Source organism: Penicillium maclennaniae, assembly GCF_028827695.1.
Source record: "Penicillium maclennaniae strain IBT 15551 chromosome Unknown utg000001l:1.0-3280838.0:1.0-3283122.0, whole genome shotgun sequence".
In the NCBI taxonomy this organism is placed as follows: Eukaryota; Fungi; Ascomycota; class Eurotiomycetes; order Eurotiales; family Aspergillaceae; genus Penicillium; species Penicillium maclennaniae.
The window spans coordinates 601,373-614,155 of NW_026623213.1; the positions used below are offsets into that span (position 1 = coordinate 601,373).

General features: G+C 52.0%; 3 protein-coding genes across 3 annotated transcripts; all 3 read left to right on the top strand.

Annotated features, from left to right (window-relative positions):
* Window positions 1–521: 521 nt before the first annotated feature.
* N7477_000219 (CCR4-NOT core subunit CDC39) lies at window positions 522–7,672 on the top strand (the record flags this gene model as incomplete). Its single annotated transcript, XM_056961882.1, has 4 exons — window positions 522–1,205; window positions 1,227–1,551; window positions 1,614–7,519; window positions 7,607–7,672. 4 exons carry the CDS (start codon window positions 522–524, stop codon window positions 7,670–7,672), a joined length of 6,981 nt encoding a protein of 2,326 aa, XP_056826885.1.
* Window positions 7,673–8,747: 1,075 nt separating this feature from the next.
* On the top strand, window positions 8,748–9,966 carry N7477_000220 (seipin; the record flags this gene model as incomplete). The annotated part of the gene is made up of 4 exons (XM_056961883.1): window positions 8,748–8,819; window positions 8,868–9,052; window positions 9,108–9,563; window positions 9,618–9,966. 4 exons carry the CDS (start codon window positions 8,748–8,750, stop codon window positions 9,964–9,966), a joined length of 1,062 nt encoding a protein of 353 aa, XP_056826886.1.
* Window positions 9,967–10,116: 150 nt separating this feature from the next.
* On the top strand, window positions 10,117–12,654 carry N7477_000221 (uncharacterized protein; the record flags this gene model as incomplete). Its single annotated transcript, XM_056961884.1, has 5 exons — window positions 10,117–10,128; window positions 10,180–10,305; window positions 10,371–11,071; window positions 11,133–11,192; window positions 11,349–12,654. The coding sequence occupies 5 exons, from the start codon at window positions 10,117–10,119 to the stop codon at window positions 12,652–12,654; spliced, it is 2,205 nt and encodes a 734-aa protein (XP_056826887.1).
* Window positions 12,655–12,783: the final 129 nt, after the last annotated feature.

Sequence of the window (12,783 nt, forward strand, 5' to 3'; positions counted from 1 at the left end):
TTGAAATTTTTCCTCCGATCTTCAATTCGCTTTAAAACCGGGGAAGCCCTGATGCCCGCCCAAGTGACGGCCCGCGTATGACTAACGGTACCACGTGACCTACTGCGACCTGATGCGCCGAAGAAAAGGGACATCGTGCGGCTGTAGAGGAGCGGGTGAGCAGATAGCCGCTAGAATGCAATTTTATATGGTCCAATGAGTATCTTTACGTTGAAAGGGGGCCAGGTGCCTCATAGAGACCCCAATGCTACGGCAGGCGCGTAACAGCCTGAAGCTCCCTCTCGACACCTGAGGCGACAATAGTACCGACACCTCGCACCTTGCACACGATTCTATCCAACCTCTCCATCTCCGCCATCCCATTTCCCTTCCACCCTTCATCCTTTTCTCCCATACCCACGAGCTCTCGGTATTGCATAATATCTCTTCATTCGATCGGCAATATCGACTTTGTCCACTTGCGCCATCCCTACTCAGAATCTGTCTTTGGACCCCCAAGATCAAATGATCGCGTCTCCTAGATGACCTTCCCTCCCCCTCACCCTTCCGCCCAATCGTCGATTGCTTCTGGCACCGATAAAAACTCCTCGACCAGGCCTGAGATTGGTGCCTGGGGACGGTCCACATCACAGTCCGGCATTCGTCGTGGGTTGACACCTCTTGCGACCAATCTTTCCTCCTCTACCTCTGCTTCCTCCCGGGGCTTGGACGCAGGGCCTGGGGCTTCAACACCGTCGTCCTTCTCTGCCGTTCTGAGCTCCACTAGGGGTCTCTCAGGCGGCAGCCCGAAGCCCGCACCCTCACCCTTCTCCTCTTTGCAATCTGGCTCCCAGCAGTCGGCTCAATCGCTCTCGTCTCCGAAGTTCCGCGCACATACCCCATCTTCAGGGTCCCATTTCTCCGCTGCAACAGGATCCATCCCGGGCGTTGGAGGCACTGGGGGAGGTGGTGGGCCGGGTTCTTCCAGAGGGGCCGCCTTCTCACCACTGTCATCTGGCACGACCGTGAATTCGCCTACAGGATTCGCATCTGATAAGTCAGGCTCCGCAGCCCACTCTAGCCAATCGTCTCTTGCGAAGATCTCGATCGCACAGGTATACCTTCTATTGGACTCAATCACGGAGAAAGAGGGCAAAGAAAAGTGGGAGACTAAGGCTGCCCAAATACACAAAGTAAGCATCCTCAAGCCAAACGCTCTTTACTATGTTCGTGCTAACAACTAATAGCTTGTGACATCCAACGGAATGGAGGTCTTTTCCAAGTATTTTCGCCGCCTCCTCACAGGCAATGCGCCTCAGATTTTCCCCGGTGTGAACAAGTCCGTCGAAAATGCGGGCAACTACCTTCTCTTGGTCCAAGAGATGCAAAAAGTTTCCTCGGACATCGAACAAGCCCAGAAGATCGCCGAGACGGTGGATACATCTGAAGGAGACATATTCCGCGACTTCGATCTATCAACGTTCCTGGACCACTTCCGTCTTGACCCCATTGTCAAGGTAGCACTTGCTTTGGCCTTCAAGATGACGAACAAGTCTGACCTGCGAGCTAAGGGTGAATCTTTCCTGCTTCTATTTTGTTGTAGTCGTTTGTATGCTAACATTCTGCCCTACTAGCCGATGCCATCCTTTCGAATTCTGTCTCTCCTTTCTTGCAAAGCCTAGCAACTCCGTCTGAAGCGACCAAGGATTTCAACACCTCTTTCCTTGGAATGACGATCGAACGTTTCATTCTCTACCCCCCACGCAACTTCAGCGACGAGGTCAAGGGCAAATTGGTCTTTGCGTCTAACCTGCGATACCAGAAGCTTGGCTTGGATATGCCCTTCGAAGTTTCTTCGGCTCTACAAATGTTTAATTTTGTGAACCCTAGATACGTCCTTGTCAGGCAACTTCACACCAAGGGACCTCGCGCGACTGCAAGCATAGAGGCTATAACAGACACCATCAATGCGGCTGGACCCGACAGCTGGAGTGAAGAGCATCTTGCTAGTGCACTCCTATTTATGATACTGTCGCAATACTGGCAGCGTTTCTCATTGGAGACTCTTCTGAGCGCTTATAAAGAGAAGCAAGTGAACTGGCCCCTTGTGATACGGAGCTTCGATCGTGAGGGATTGAGGGTGGACCCTCAACAGTTCGCTAAGCTTTATAATGTCCTCCGCGCCATCGCAGCAGATGAGCCCTCCTTGGATCTCCAGAAGTTGTGGGGCGGTGACTGGGAACACCGTGACACACAATTGTCTTTCTTGACTGCCTTTGTGGCCTCACGTGCAGATGCTACTCAGATTCCTAATCTGCGGGCAACTTTCCCTGCTGATTTCTTTGAAGACGCCCCAGAGATCGTCAAATTGCAGGGTGAACGTGCTGCCAAGTCACCCCTCAGGTCTATGGATGCCATGAGGGCCATCTTCGACCTCACCCTGTTCTCTGAGGCTAATTGGGCTGCCTCTGAAAGCCAACTCCTAATCAAGGCCATGGTTCAATATGACCTCCCGGTTTTCCTTGTTTCTGCACTTGCCCTCCTTGCTCTCCCGCAGCCATGGACTCAACTTCAAAAGAGCTTTGTTGTACGGACTTTCGTGGTATTTGTTTCCAAACAGGAGGATGGTTACCAACTGGCACTTCATGGAGCCTGGCATCAGGACCGACAATGGGTTGCTGAGCAATTGTTCACCCTCTTCTCTTCTGATCCTACGGTGACAGAATTGACTTACGAACATGCTGTCGCATTTGGATGGCTTGAGTTCCTTCTTCAATTCACTAATGGCCTCGCACTTGACCTTGCTTGCTACTGCCACCGAAAGGGTTCATTTGACCTTGAGCAGTGGGTTCGGGGTGCTGCTGAGAAGACGGCTGCTCTGCATTCTTCTAGCTCCGCGAACATGACCATGGGCAGTCTTTTGTCCAAGTTCCTGCGAATTAAGGCAGAGGATGAACTTCACGTGCAAAGGAAGGAACAGCCTGGTCCTCAGATGGTGACCCTTGCCGTGAAGACTGTATACACCCTTCTGTCTGTCTTGGAGGAGTATGTCGGCGACCGTGAAAACCTTACGCCTGTTCAACGCATCTGTATCCAGACGTACCCCAGGCTTATCAACTACGGTGAAGGGTTCGACGATATCATCGATGCCAACGGTGAAAATGGTAACACTTTGCCTGAGAACATTGACAAGCAGATGCAAGAGCTATTTGGCAAGATGTATCACGAAGAGCTGTCTCTCCGTGAAATGTTAGAGCTGATGCGGCGATACAAATCATCAAAAGAACCTGAGGAGCAGGACCTCTTCGCATGCATGGTCCACGGCTTGATTGATGAGTATCACTGCTACCATGAGTACCCGCTTGAAGCACTGACAAAGACTGCGGTTATGTTTGGTGGCATAATTAATTTCCGTTTGGTCGACGGCATTACCCTGAAGGTTGGGCTCGGAATGATCCTGGAAGCTGTGCGCGAGCACGAAGTGCACGATCCCATGTACAAATTTGGCGTGGAGGCCATTGAGCAGTTGATCAACCGTCTCTCGGAGTGGGCTGGCTTTTGTCACCTTCTGCTTCAAATCCCTACTTTGCAAGGAACACCGATCTTCCAGAAAGCGGAAGAAGTTCTTCGCGAGGCCGGCGACGCTGGTACCACCTCTGGATTCGCTGATCTCGCTGTCCCCTCTCTCCCCAACGGGATGGATGACTCTCCCACTGCTGATGGCACATCGCGCAAGTTCCGCTCCGTTTCTGTGGACCCTGCTCGCTCCGACCTCTTCCAGGACCCCGACGAAGATGTGCAAGACAAGATTTTGTTCGTCCTGAACAACGTGTCCGAGCAAAACATTGACGAGAAGATGGTCGACCTGAACGAAGTTTTACGTGACCACCATCACCAGTGGTTCGCCGCGTACCTGGTGGAGGAACGTGCCAAACTTCAACCCAACTTCCAGCAGCTTTATCTCGACCTTCTTAGCCGCATTGATGATAAGACCCTATGGAAGGAGGTCCTCCGCGAGACTTATGTGAGCCTTGCGAAGCTTCTGAACTCCGAAGCAACTCTCACTTCATCCCAAGATCGCGGTCATCTGAAGAACCTCGGTGCTTGGCTGGGTTCGTTGACGATCGCAAAGGACAAGCCTATCCTTCACAAGAACATCTATTTCAAAGGGCTGCTCTTGGAAGGATACGAGACTCAACGTCTCATGGTCACGATCCCCTTCACCTGCAAGACTCTCGTGCAAGCTACCAAATCCAGAGTCTTCAAACCTCCGAACCCGTGGCTGATGGACATCCTCCATCTCCTGCTCGAACTTTACCATTTTGCGGAGCTGAAACTCAACTTGAAGTTTGAGATCGAGGTGCTATGCAAGGATCTGGATCTCGACCACAAGACTATCGAACCAGCAGTCTTCATTCGCGACCGTACTGCGCATGCCGAAGAAGTATTGCCTGCTGCGAGCATCCCGCAAGGCCTCGAGCCCTTCGAGGATATGGCTATCGGCAGTATCAACCAGGGCATTCGTAATGAGAGGCTGTCGCCAGCATCAATAATGTCCACTCTGCCAAGCCTTGACAAGATCCTTGTTCTGCCCCCGTCGGCCAGTAGCATGGTTGATCCTACCATGTTGCGACAGATTGTCCAAACAGCCGTGGAGCGTGCTATTGGTGAAATCATTACCCCAGTTGTGGAGCGCTCTGTTACTATTGCTTCCATTTCGACTGTCCAGCTGGTATCCAAAGACTTTGCCATGGAGCCCGATGAAGAGAAGGTCCGGCATGCCGCTGGTACCATGGTCCGTCAACTTGCCGGTAGCCTGGCCCTCGTTACTTGCAAGGAACCGCTGAAGGTCAGTATGACCAACTATATCCGGGTCATCCAGCAAGAATTCTCAGAGCAGCCTATGCCTGAAGGTTTGATTCTAATGTGTGTCAACGACAATTTGGATGCCGCATGTGGCATTGTTGAGAAGGCAGCTGAGGAGAAGTCTCTTCCTGAGATCGAGAAGGTGATTGAGCCCCAGCTGGAGGCTCGTCGTCGTCACCTTGCCAGCCGACCCAATGAGCCATTCATTGACTCCTCAATGAACCGATGGGGTCTTTTCATCCCTGAGCCTTACCGCCAGAACCCTGGAGGCCTCAACAAAGAGCAACTGGCCATCTACGAAGAATTCGCCCGTCAATCCCGAGGGGCCAGTGCGGCTCACCCGCAAAATGCTTCAAATGATGCCGGTCGCCAATTGCCTGACGTACTCCAAGAATCCTACCCTGCCATCCCCAACCTTTCTACTCCCGCAGAACAACCTGCTGTTCCTCACCGAACCCCCCAGGCACAGCATGCAGTTTCGCAAATGCCCGTTCACGCCAATGGATTTCTTGACGCCCAGGCCCCCCGCGATCGACTCGAGACGCTCATCTCCGAGCTTCAGGAGTCTGCTCGCAGCGCTCCCGAAGATCACGTCAAAGACCTTGGCAGAGAAAGCACCGTCCTTCAAGAATACAATCAGGCATTGCGCGCTATTCTCGCTTCGCCCAATGGAGAAGAGTTGGCGCGACTGACGTCTTTGAAGGTTTGCACCATTCTCTATTCTCAGTCTACGGACTCGCTGGAGATCGAAGTCCTTGTTCACCTTCTTGCCAAGCTTTGCGATATGTCTACCTTGATCGCACGTTACACCTGGGCTTTACTGGCCGAGCTTGACGACGAGCACATGTTCAACGTGCCCGTCACTGTAGCTCTCATCAATGCAGGCCTTTTGGACATTCGCCGGGTGGACATGGTCCTCACCCGTCTCATCATGCAAAAGAATGCCAGCTCTCTGGAGCTGCTTGAAAACCTGATGGACCGTGTTCTCTTCAGTGACGAGCCTTCTGCGCTCCGATCGGACTTTTCGGGCAGCTTAGAGGCGATGAGCCAGTGGCTCGCTGAGGATGCCAGTCTGACTCCGGCACTTGAGATCATCCGCAAGCTGCGCGATGTTGGCATCCCTGAAGTTGTCAACCCGCTTCTGACTGACCAAGCGCGCTCCAAGCGTGACCAAATGGAGTACATCTTCAGTGAGTGGATTGGCATCTACAAGGCCTCTGGTGCCAATGACCGCACCTACTTGTCTTTCCTTCAAGACATGCACAACCGCCAGGTGATGAACACCCAGGAGGATTCTGCTTTGTTCTTCCGTCTCGCCATTGACATTTCCGTTGCCATGTTCGAGCACGAATACCAGAATCCTGCTGGAGGCAGCCTTGACGAGGCATTCCTCTACATTGACGCCCTTGCGAAGCTCATTATCTTCCTGGTCAAGTTCCAGGGTGAGAACGTTGGCGCTGTCAAGGCCAGCAAACCTGCTTACTTCAATTCAATCCTTGCTACTCTGGTTCTGGTTCTGAACAACCACCAGGTCATGCGTGGTGAAGGCTTCAATCAGCGTGTCTTTTTCCGTCTGTTCTCCAGCATCCTGTGCGAATACTCCATGGCTGGCCTCCAGCACAACGAAGAGCACCAGGGCATGATCTTTGCCCTGGCCAACAAGTTCCTGTCCATCCAGCCTCGCTATGTTCCTGGTTTTGTTTACGGATGGTTGTCTCTTGTCTCCCACCGTGTGTTCATGTCTGACATGCTCAACATGCCGGAGCGCGCCGGCTGGGCTTCTTACTGCGCTATCATGCAGGCTCTGCTTTCTTACATCGGCGAACAGCTCAAGGCTGCTAACATCACATATGTCGCCAAGGACTTGTACAAGGGCGTGCTTCGCATCTTGCTGATCCTGCACCACGACTTCCCTGAGTTTGTTGCCGAAAACCACTTCCAGTTCTGCAATGTGATCCCCGCTCATTGTGCTCAACTTCGCAACCTGGTGCTCAGTGCGTATCCCTCTTCGTTCCAGAAATTGCCGGATCCTTTCAGGGAAGGTCTCAAGGTCGAACGAATCGAAGAAATGCGCGAGATTCCCAAGATCGCTGGCGATATTGCTGCACCCTTGCAGCAAGCTGACATCAAGGACATCGTTGATGCCGCTCTCGAGAACGAAAGCGTCTCTGAGACCGCGGTTCAGCAAATCTGCGAAGCTATCCTTAGCCACGATGCTAATGACACCGCTTTGTTCTACGCTCCCATCAACGTGGATGTCGTGCTCGTAAACGCTCTGGTCCTGTACATTGGCCAGCAAGCTGCAGTGGAACATGCTTCAAAGAGTAACACTCGCTCTGCATTCGAGAACTCGACTCACGCTGCCCTCTTGGAGGCCATGGCCCAGAACATGCAACCTGAGGCCCGCTATTACTTGCTCAGCGCGATGGCGAACCAGCTGCGATACCCTAACAGCCACACCTACTTCTTTAGTTTCACCATTCTGCGCTTGTTCGGCGTTGATTATTCTGAGCAAGATGATTCCGATATCCGCCAGCAGATCATCCGTGTGCTGCTTGAGCGCCTCATTGTCCACCGTCCTCACCCTTGGGGCCTGATCATCACCCTCCAAGAGCTCCTCCAGAATCGGAGCTACTCCTTCTTCCGTCTCCCCTTCATCCAGGCGGCCCCCGAGGTATGATAATCCCCCTTCTCTGCTATTTACCTGGAGCCATGAATCAACTCATACCTGCTATGACTTATGCTAACAGTTGTTCTTTAGATCGGTCGACTTTTCGATGCTCTCCTCCAGCACATTCAGCAACAAAGCCCTCGCCCTATCGCCTGAGGCTAAAGACGTGCATCTACCCTCCTCTCCTCCTCAACTTCTCCGACCGGCAGCTTGATGCCGTATCCTACTTCTCGATGTATTTCTTCACGGAGTTATTTTTGTTTCCACGTTTCTATTATTACGTCTCACGTTACGGCCGGGGTGGCCGTGGGGATGGCATGCATCTTTCCTATGTCACGATTTTCGCATGACTTGAGAAACTATGAAGTTTCTCGCGTTTCAAAGCCGCGACCTGTAATGATAAGATTGTAAAAGCTGGAGTTGAAAGGTTCTGCATACGGTGGGAATTCTTAATTCAATCTATCATTCGGATTCGCGTTGTACATGTGATTCTTCTTAGATATTGTGATGGCAGACTCTAATCCAGGATATATGGGGAAAGAACGGCGAGTTTACCGGGAGCACTTGCGCTTTCTGTTCCGTATTCTTGCTAAGCTCTGTCCTGCTTCGAAGTTGACTTATGGCCACACTGAAAGAAGAAGCTCGCTTTGGCCGTCTGCCTTTCGACCTTTTTGCTTTGGTTTATTCCCTTGCCCTTCCGGAGGTGGCTGTCGGTGTCTCTGGTATAGCCTTAGGAAAGGTGGGACAGCGAGGCTTACCCGACACCGGAGGGAAGCAAAGCCCGGTGGGAGAAGTCAGGATATGTTGGACTGTGAAGCTATTACTACAGGACTGATCAAGGTACATTGGGAAATGAACATGGCCAGACCCTGTGGCAGAACCGTGTGGAGCCTAGAAATTTAACAGGCCTCTCAATGGCTCAAGAAGTCTCATGTGGTCTCGCAGAGATTGTTGGCTGTCGGGCTGTGAGGGGGACGTTGAACGTGAGATGAGGGTCCTGCTGTATGCCTTCCAAGGGTTTGAATATCCCAGAGCTCTAATTCTGCAGCACAAGTTCTGCTCAAAAACAATAAGCGATTGTCTTTGAATTCTGCCTTCAATGGTTGCATATTGTAGCTGAGACTGAAGCTAGAAAGGTCAATGTGGGCTGCCAAGATAGAGCTGCGATAAGGAGACCAGCGTTGCTGCCGAGGACCTTGCTTTCCCTATCATTCTTCCTCTAACCTCCAACATGGCTGATTCGGAGTACTCAGACGATGAAACTGAGTACAATAGCCCGTCAAACTCCCAAGCGGTCATCAAGGTTGGTTAATCTCTATCCTCATGGTGCACTTGGACTGACAATCAACAGGACGCGCTCCTGATCCCGTTCCGCGTGTTGTTCTCTAAGACCGCCCTCCGCATATACCTTAACATCATCTTGTTCAGCGGCGCCACGCTGCTTCTCCTGAGCATCTCCGGGATCGCCTACACCATATTTTACTTAAATTACATCCCAACCGTTGGCGTTAACCGCGTCGTCCACTTGCAACATGAGTAAGATTGCGCGTCCAGCTTCCACAGATCCAATGACGTACTAACATTGCTCAAGCCCCGAACAACACCCATGGGGCACTGCTTCCCTCGAATCAGAATTCGTGTCTTCTCAGCCCTACGATGTCGCCGTGGTTCTCGACATGCCGCGCACGCCAAAGAACCTCGACGTCGGGAACTTTATGATCGATCTCACTCTCTACGCACGCCAGACAGGAGGATCTGTGATCCCGGTTGAGACCTCGAACCCGATCTCTAAGTCCCGCCGACCGGCAATCCTGACTTATTCCTCGCCGATTGTGGATCTCGCCCGGAGAGTGTTGCGTCTCCCGCTTTACTTGGTGGGATGGCGCAGGGAGGCGGAGATACTGGAGATCCCAATGATGGAGAGGGTCGAGTTTGCGCGCGGCTCGAAGAACTTACCGCAGAGCTTGCGCCTGGAGATTCAGAGCTGGAATGAAATGCAAATATACTCTGCGCGGGTGGAATTCCGGGCTAGGTTTACAGGGCTCCGGTAAGTTTTCTTCGCTTCTCGTTGTATACGAAAACATGCTGATATGAAAGATAGATGGTGCATGTATCGCTGGAAGTTTACTTCCTTTGTAGTCTTTAGTTTTCTATTCTGGACTATCTCGATGGGCTCCGCTGGTTTGACATGGTTCGTCTTGAGTTTGGTACTGCAACCCGCGCCCATCAAGGAGGAGATTAAGGAGGAAGAGATCGAGCGAGTGAAAGATGAGCTCGAAGATGAACACTCCTCTAGTGAGCCAGTCAAGGTCAAGGAGGAAGAACCCGAGGGTATGCTGCAGAACTACCCACGCGCTGGCGATGATGCAGCACAAGGTTCAGGCCTCGAAAGCGCAGAGGCGCGTGGCGTGCAGAAACGACGGAGTCGTTTACTTGAGGAAGATTATTAATGTAGGGATATGTCACGCTGTTATGCGCCCAAAATATACCCAACGCGTAAATGACGAAGTAAATGCCAAGTCCCGATTAAAAGGCCCCCGCTGCATGAGCAAATCTCCGATTCCGCTTTCCCCTCCAATCTTGCAATTGTCCGACTCACCATGCACATTCTGGTAAGTACAGGCCTTTTGAGAGACTCCTGAGCCTCTCTGATCTCTTTCCAGGTCACAAACGACGACGGTCCCCCGTCGAATCAGTCCTCACCCTACGTTCATTCCCTCGTTCACTCGCTGCAAGCCGCCGGCCATACTGTCTCGGTCATTCTCCCCACCAACAACGATCATGGATCGGTAAGGCGCACATCATAGGCGCATCTATAAAGCCAACTTACTTCAGGCCGGGCACACTTCATCAGGAGGATGGGACAACACACCACCTACCGCGGGGTAGCGACGGCGAGCCCGACGATGGCGGGGACGAATGGATTTTGATCGACTCCACCCCGGCAAGCTGCGTCCAGATCGGGCTTTATCACTATTTCCAGGAACGAGGACCGATTGACGTTGTCGTCTCGGGCCCGAACTATGGGCGCAATACTACGGCGCTGTTCGCATTGTCGAGTGGGACTATTGGTGGTGCCATGGAGGGTGCTGTCTGCGGCAAACGAGCAATTGCCTTGTCATATGCTTTTAGCTCGCGCAATCATGATCCCGTGGTGATCGCCGAGGCTTCGACTCACTCAGTCAAGTTGATCGAGTATTTGTGTGCTAACTGGGCCGATGGCGTTGATCTCTACAGCGTCAATGTGCCCTTGGAGCCTGGCGTGAGCCAGAATAAGGTCCTCTATACTGACATGTTGATCAACAAATGGTCTTCTGGAAGTTGTTTCCAGGTTGCTGACCCAGCTGCTGCGGATGATCCGGAGCTGGATGAGCAGCGGTTCCGCATTGCCAGTGAGACTACAGGCGAGGAGCCTGCTCCTGCTAGCGAGCCCACGAAGACAAGATTCCAACACAAGCACTTTAGATGGGCGCCGAGTCTTCAGGATGTCTACCGTAGTGTTGAGGAGAATGCTCCTGGAAATGATGGCTGGGCTGTTAAGGAACAGATGACCAGGTTTGTCGTTGACACTTTGTTTTCAGAGATTTACAGGCCATTCTAACCCTTTTCTGCGCAGTGTCACGCCTCTGAAAGCTTGCTTTATGCATGCGCCCGGTTCCACTGGGGAAATCAAGCTGTGAGTGGAGATGATGGCATGATGGCTACGACGGTTGCGTTTTCAGATACACGTGATACATGGTACATGCACTTTTTAGATATCTGGACTAGCTGATAGACATCATGCCCCCTATCTGTTCTTGCAATCAATGGGATTCTGATAGTGGCCATGTAGGTCAGATAAAAAGCCTTCGCAAAGGCCCACGGTGTACTCCATCGTTGACTGCGACGATCCTTATGTCCAAGATCTCGTGCAGAAAGCATTAACCCGCCGTCTTGGTGATTCGGTTGATCTTAGAGCCGTTACATCCTTGGATGATCTGCTAGATCGCGCAGCGCCCGTCTTTCAATATCGCGAATACGAGCGCATCGAATTCGAACACGTCCTTGTCCGGCCCACGACCTCTCTCGCAAACGCATACATCATTCGCAAGGCTCTCATCCGCAAACATTACCTCTCCAACACGGTAGCCAACTGGATCTCCAAAAACCCAGACAGTACTCTGCAGAAACACTTCAAGCCCGCATTTGACTTTGAGCTTGACTACGCCGAATTCCTCGACGATGCCCTGCTGGAAGCATACGAGCTGCGAGAGAGTCTGGACAAGAATGAAGAACGACCCAACTCGGAGAAAGAATGGTGGATCCTCAAGCCCGGCATGAGTGACAGAGGCCAAGGCATTCGACTTTTCAACAGCGAAGACCAACTCCGCGAGATCTTCGAAGAATGGGAGGAAGATTCCGACGACGAACAAAGTGGGTCGGAGACCAAAGAGGACGAGGAAGATGAAGACGCGGCTCACGACGCAGGCATCGTCACCTCTCAACTGCGCCATTTCATGGCCCAGCGCTACATCGACCCCCCGCTGCTTCTGCCCTCGTCTTCGAATCGTAAATTCCATATCCGCACATATGTTCTTGCAACGGGTGCGTTGAAGGTCTATGTCTTCAAGGAGATGCTGGCTCTTTTTGCTGCGAAGCCTTACTGCCCACCCCACGAGGAAGAGGACGAGGTCATGGATCTTGCGCGCCATCTCACAAATACATGTTTCCAAGAAGGCGGAAGCTCAAATGAGGGCAGTGTGCGCCGATTCTGGAACCTCGATCACCATGTTCCTGGCCTCACCGCAGACTGGAAGGAGAAGATCTTTGACCAGATCTGCAATGTTACCGGCGAAGTATTCGAAGCTGCTGCGCGGGGCATGATGGTTCATTTCCAGACCTTGCCTAATGCGTTCGAGTTATTCGGTGTTGATTTCTTGGTTGATGCGGATGGAAACGCGTGGTTGTTGGAATTGAATGCGTTCCCTGATTTCGGTCAGACTGGTGAAGAGCTAAGGGAGGTTGTTGTTGGAAGGCTATTTGAAGAGATGGTTGATGTTGCTGTCAAGCCATTCTTCGGGCTTGGAGAGTCTATTGGGACTATTGGGAACGGAGACATGAAGTTGGTGAGGGATCTGGATTTGGGAAGGAAGGCATAGATAGTGACTTGGAGATGATTCCTTGTTGGTGCATTCAATAATTAAAGTGCATTGAGGTAGGATCTGGGTTCTTGGGTGGGTAGGCGTACAATGGAGATGGTTTGTGAGGTATTTCAGTTTCGGGGTGGG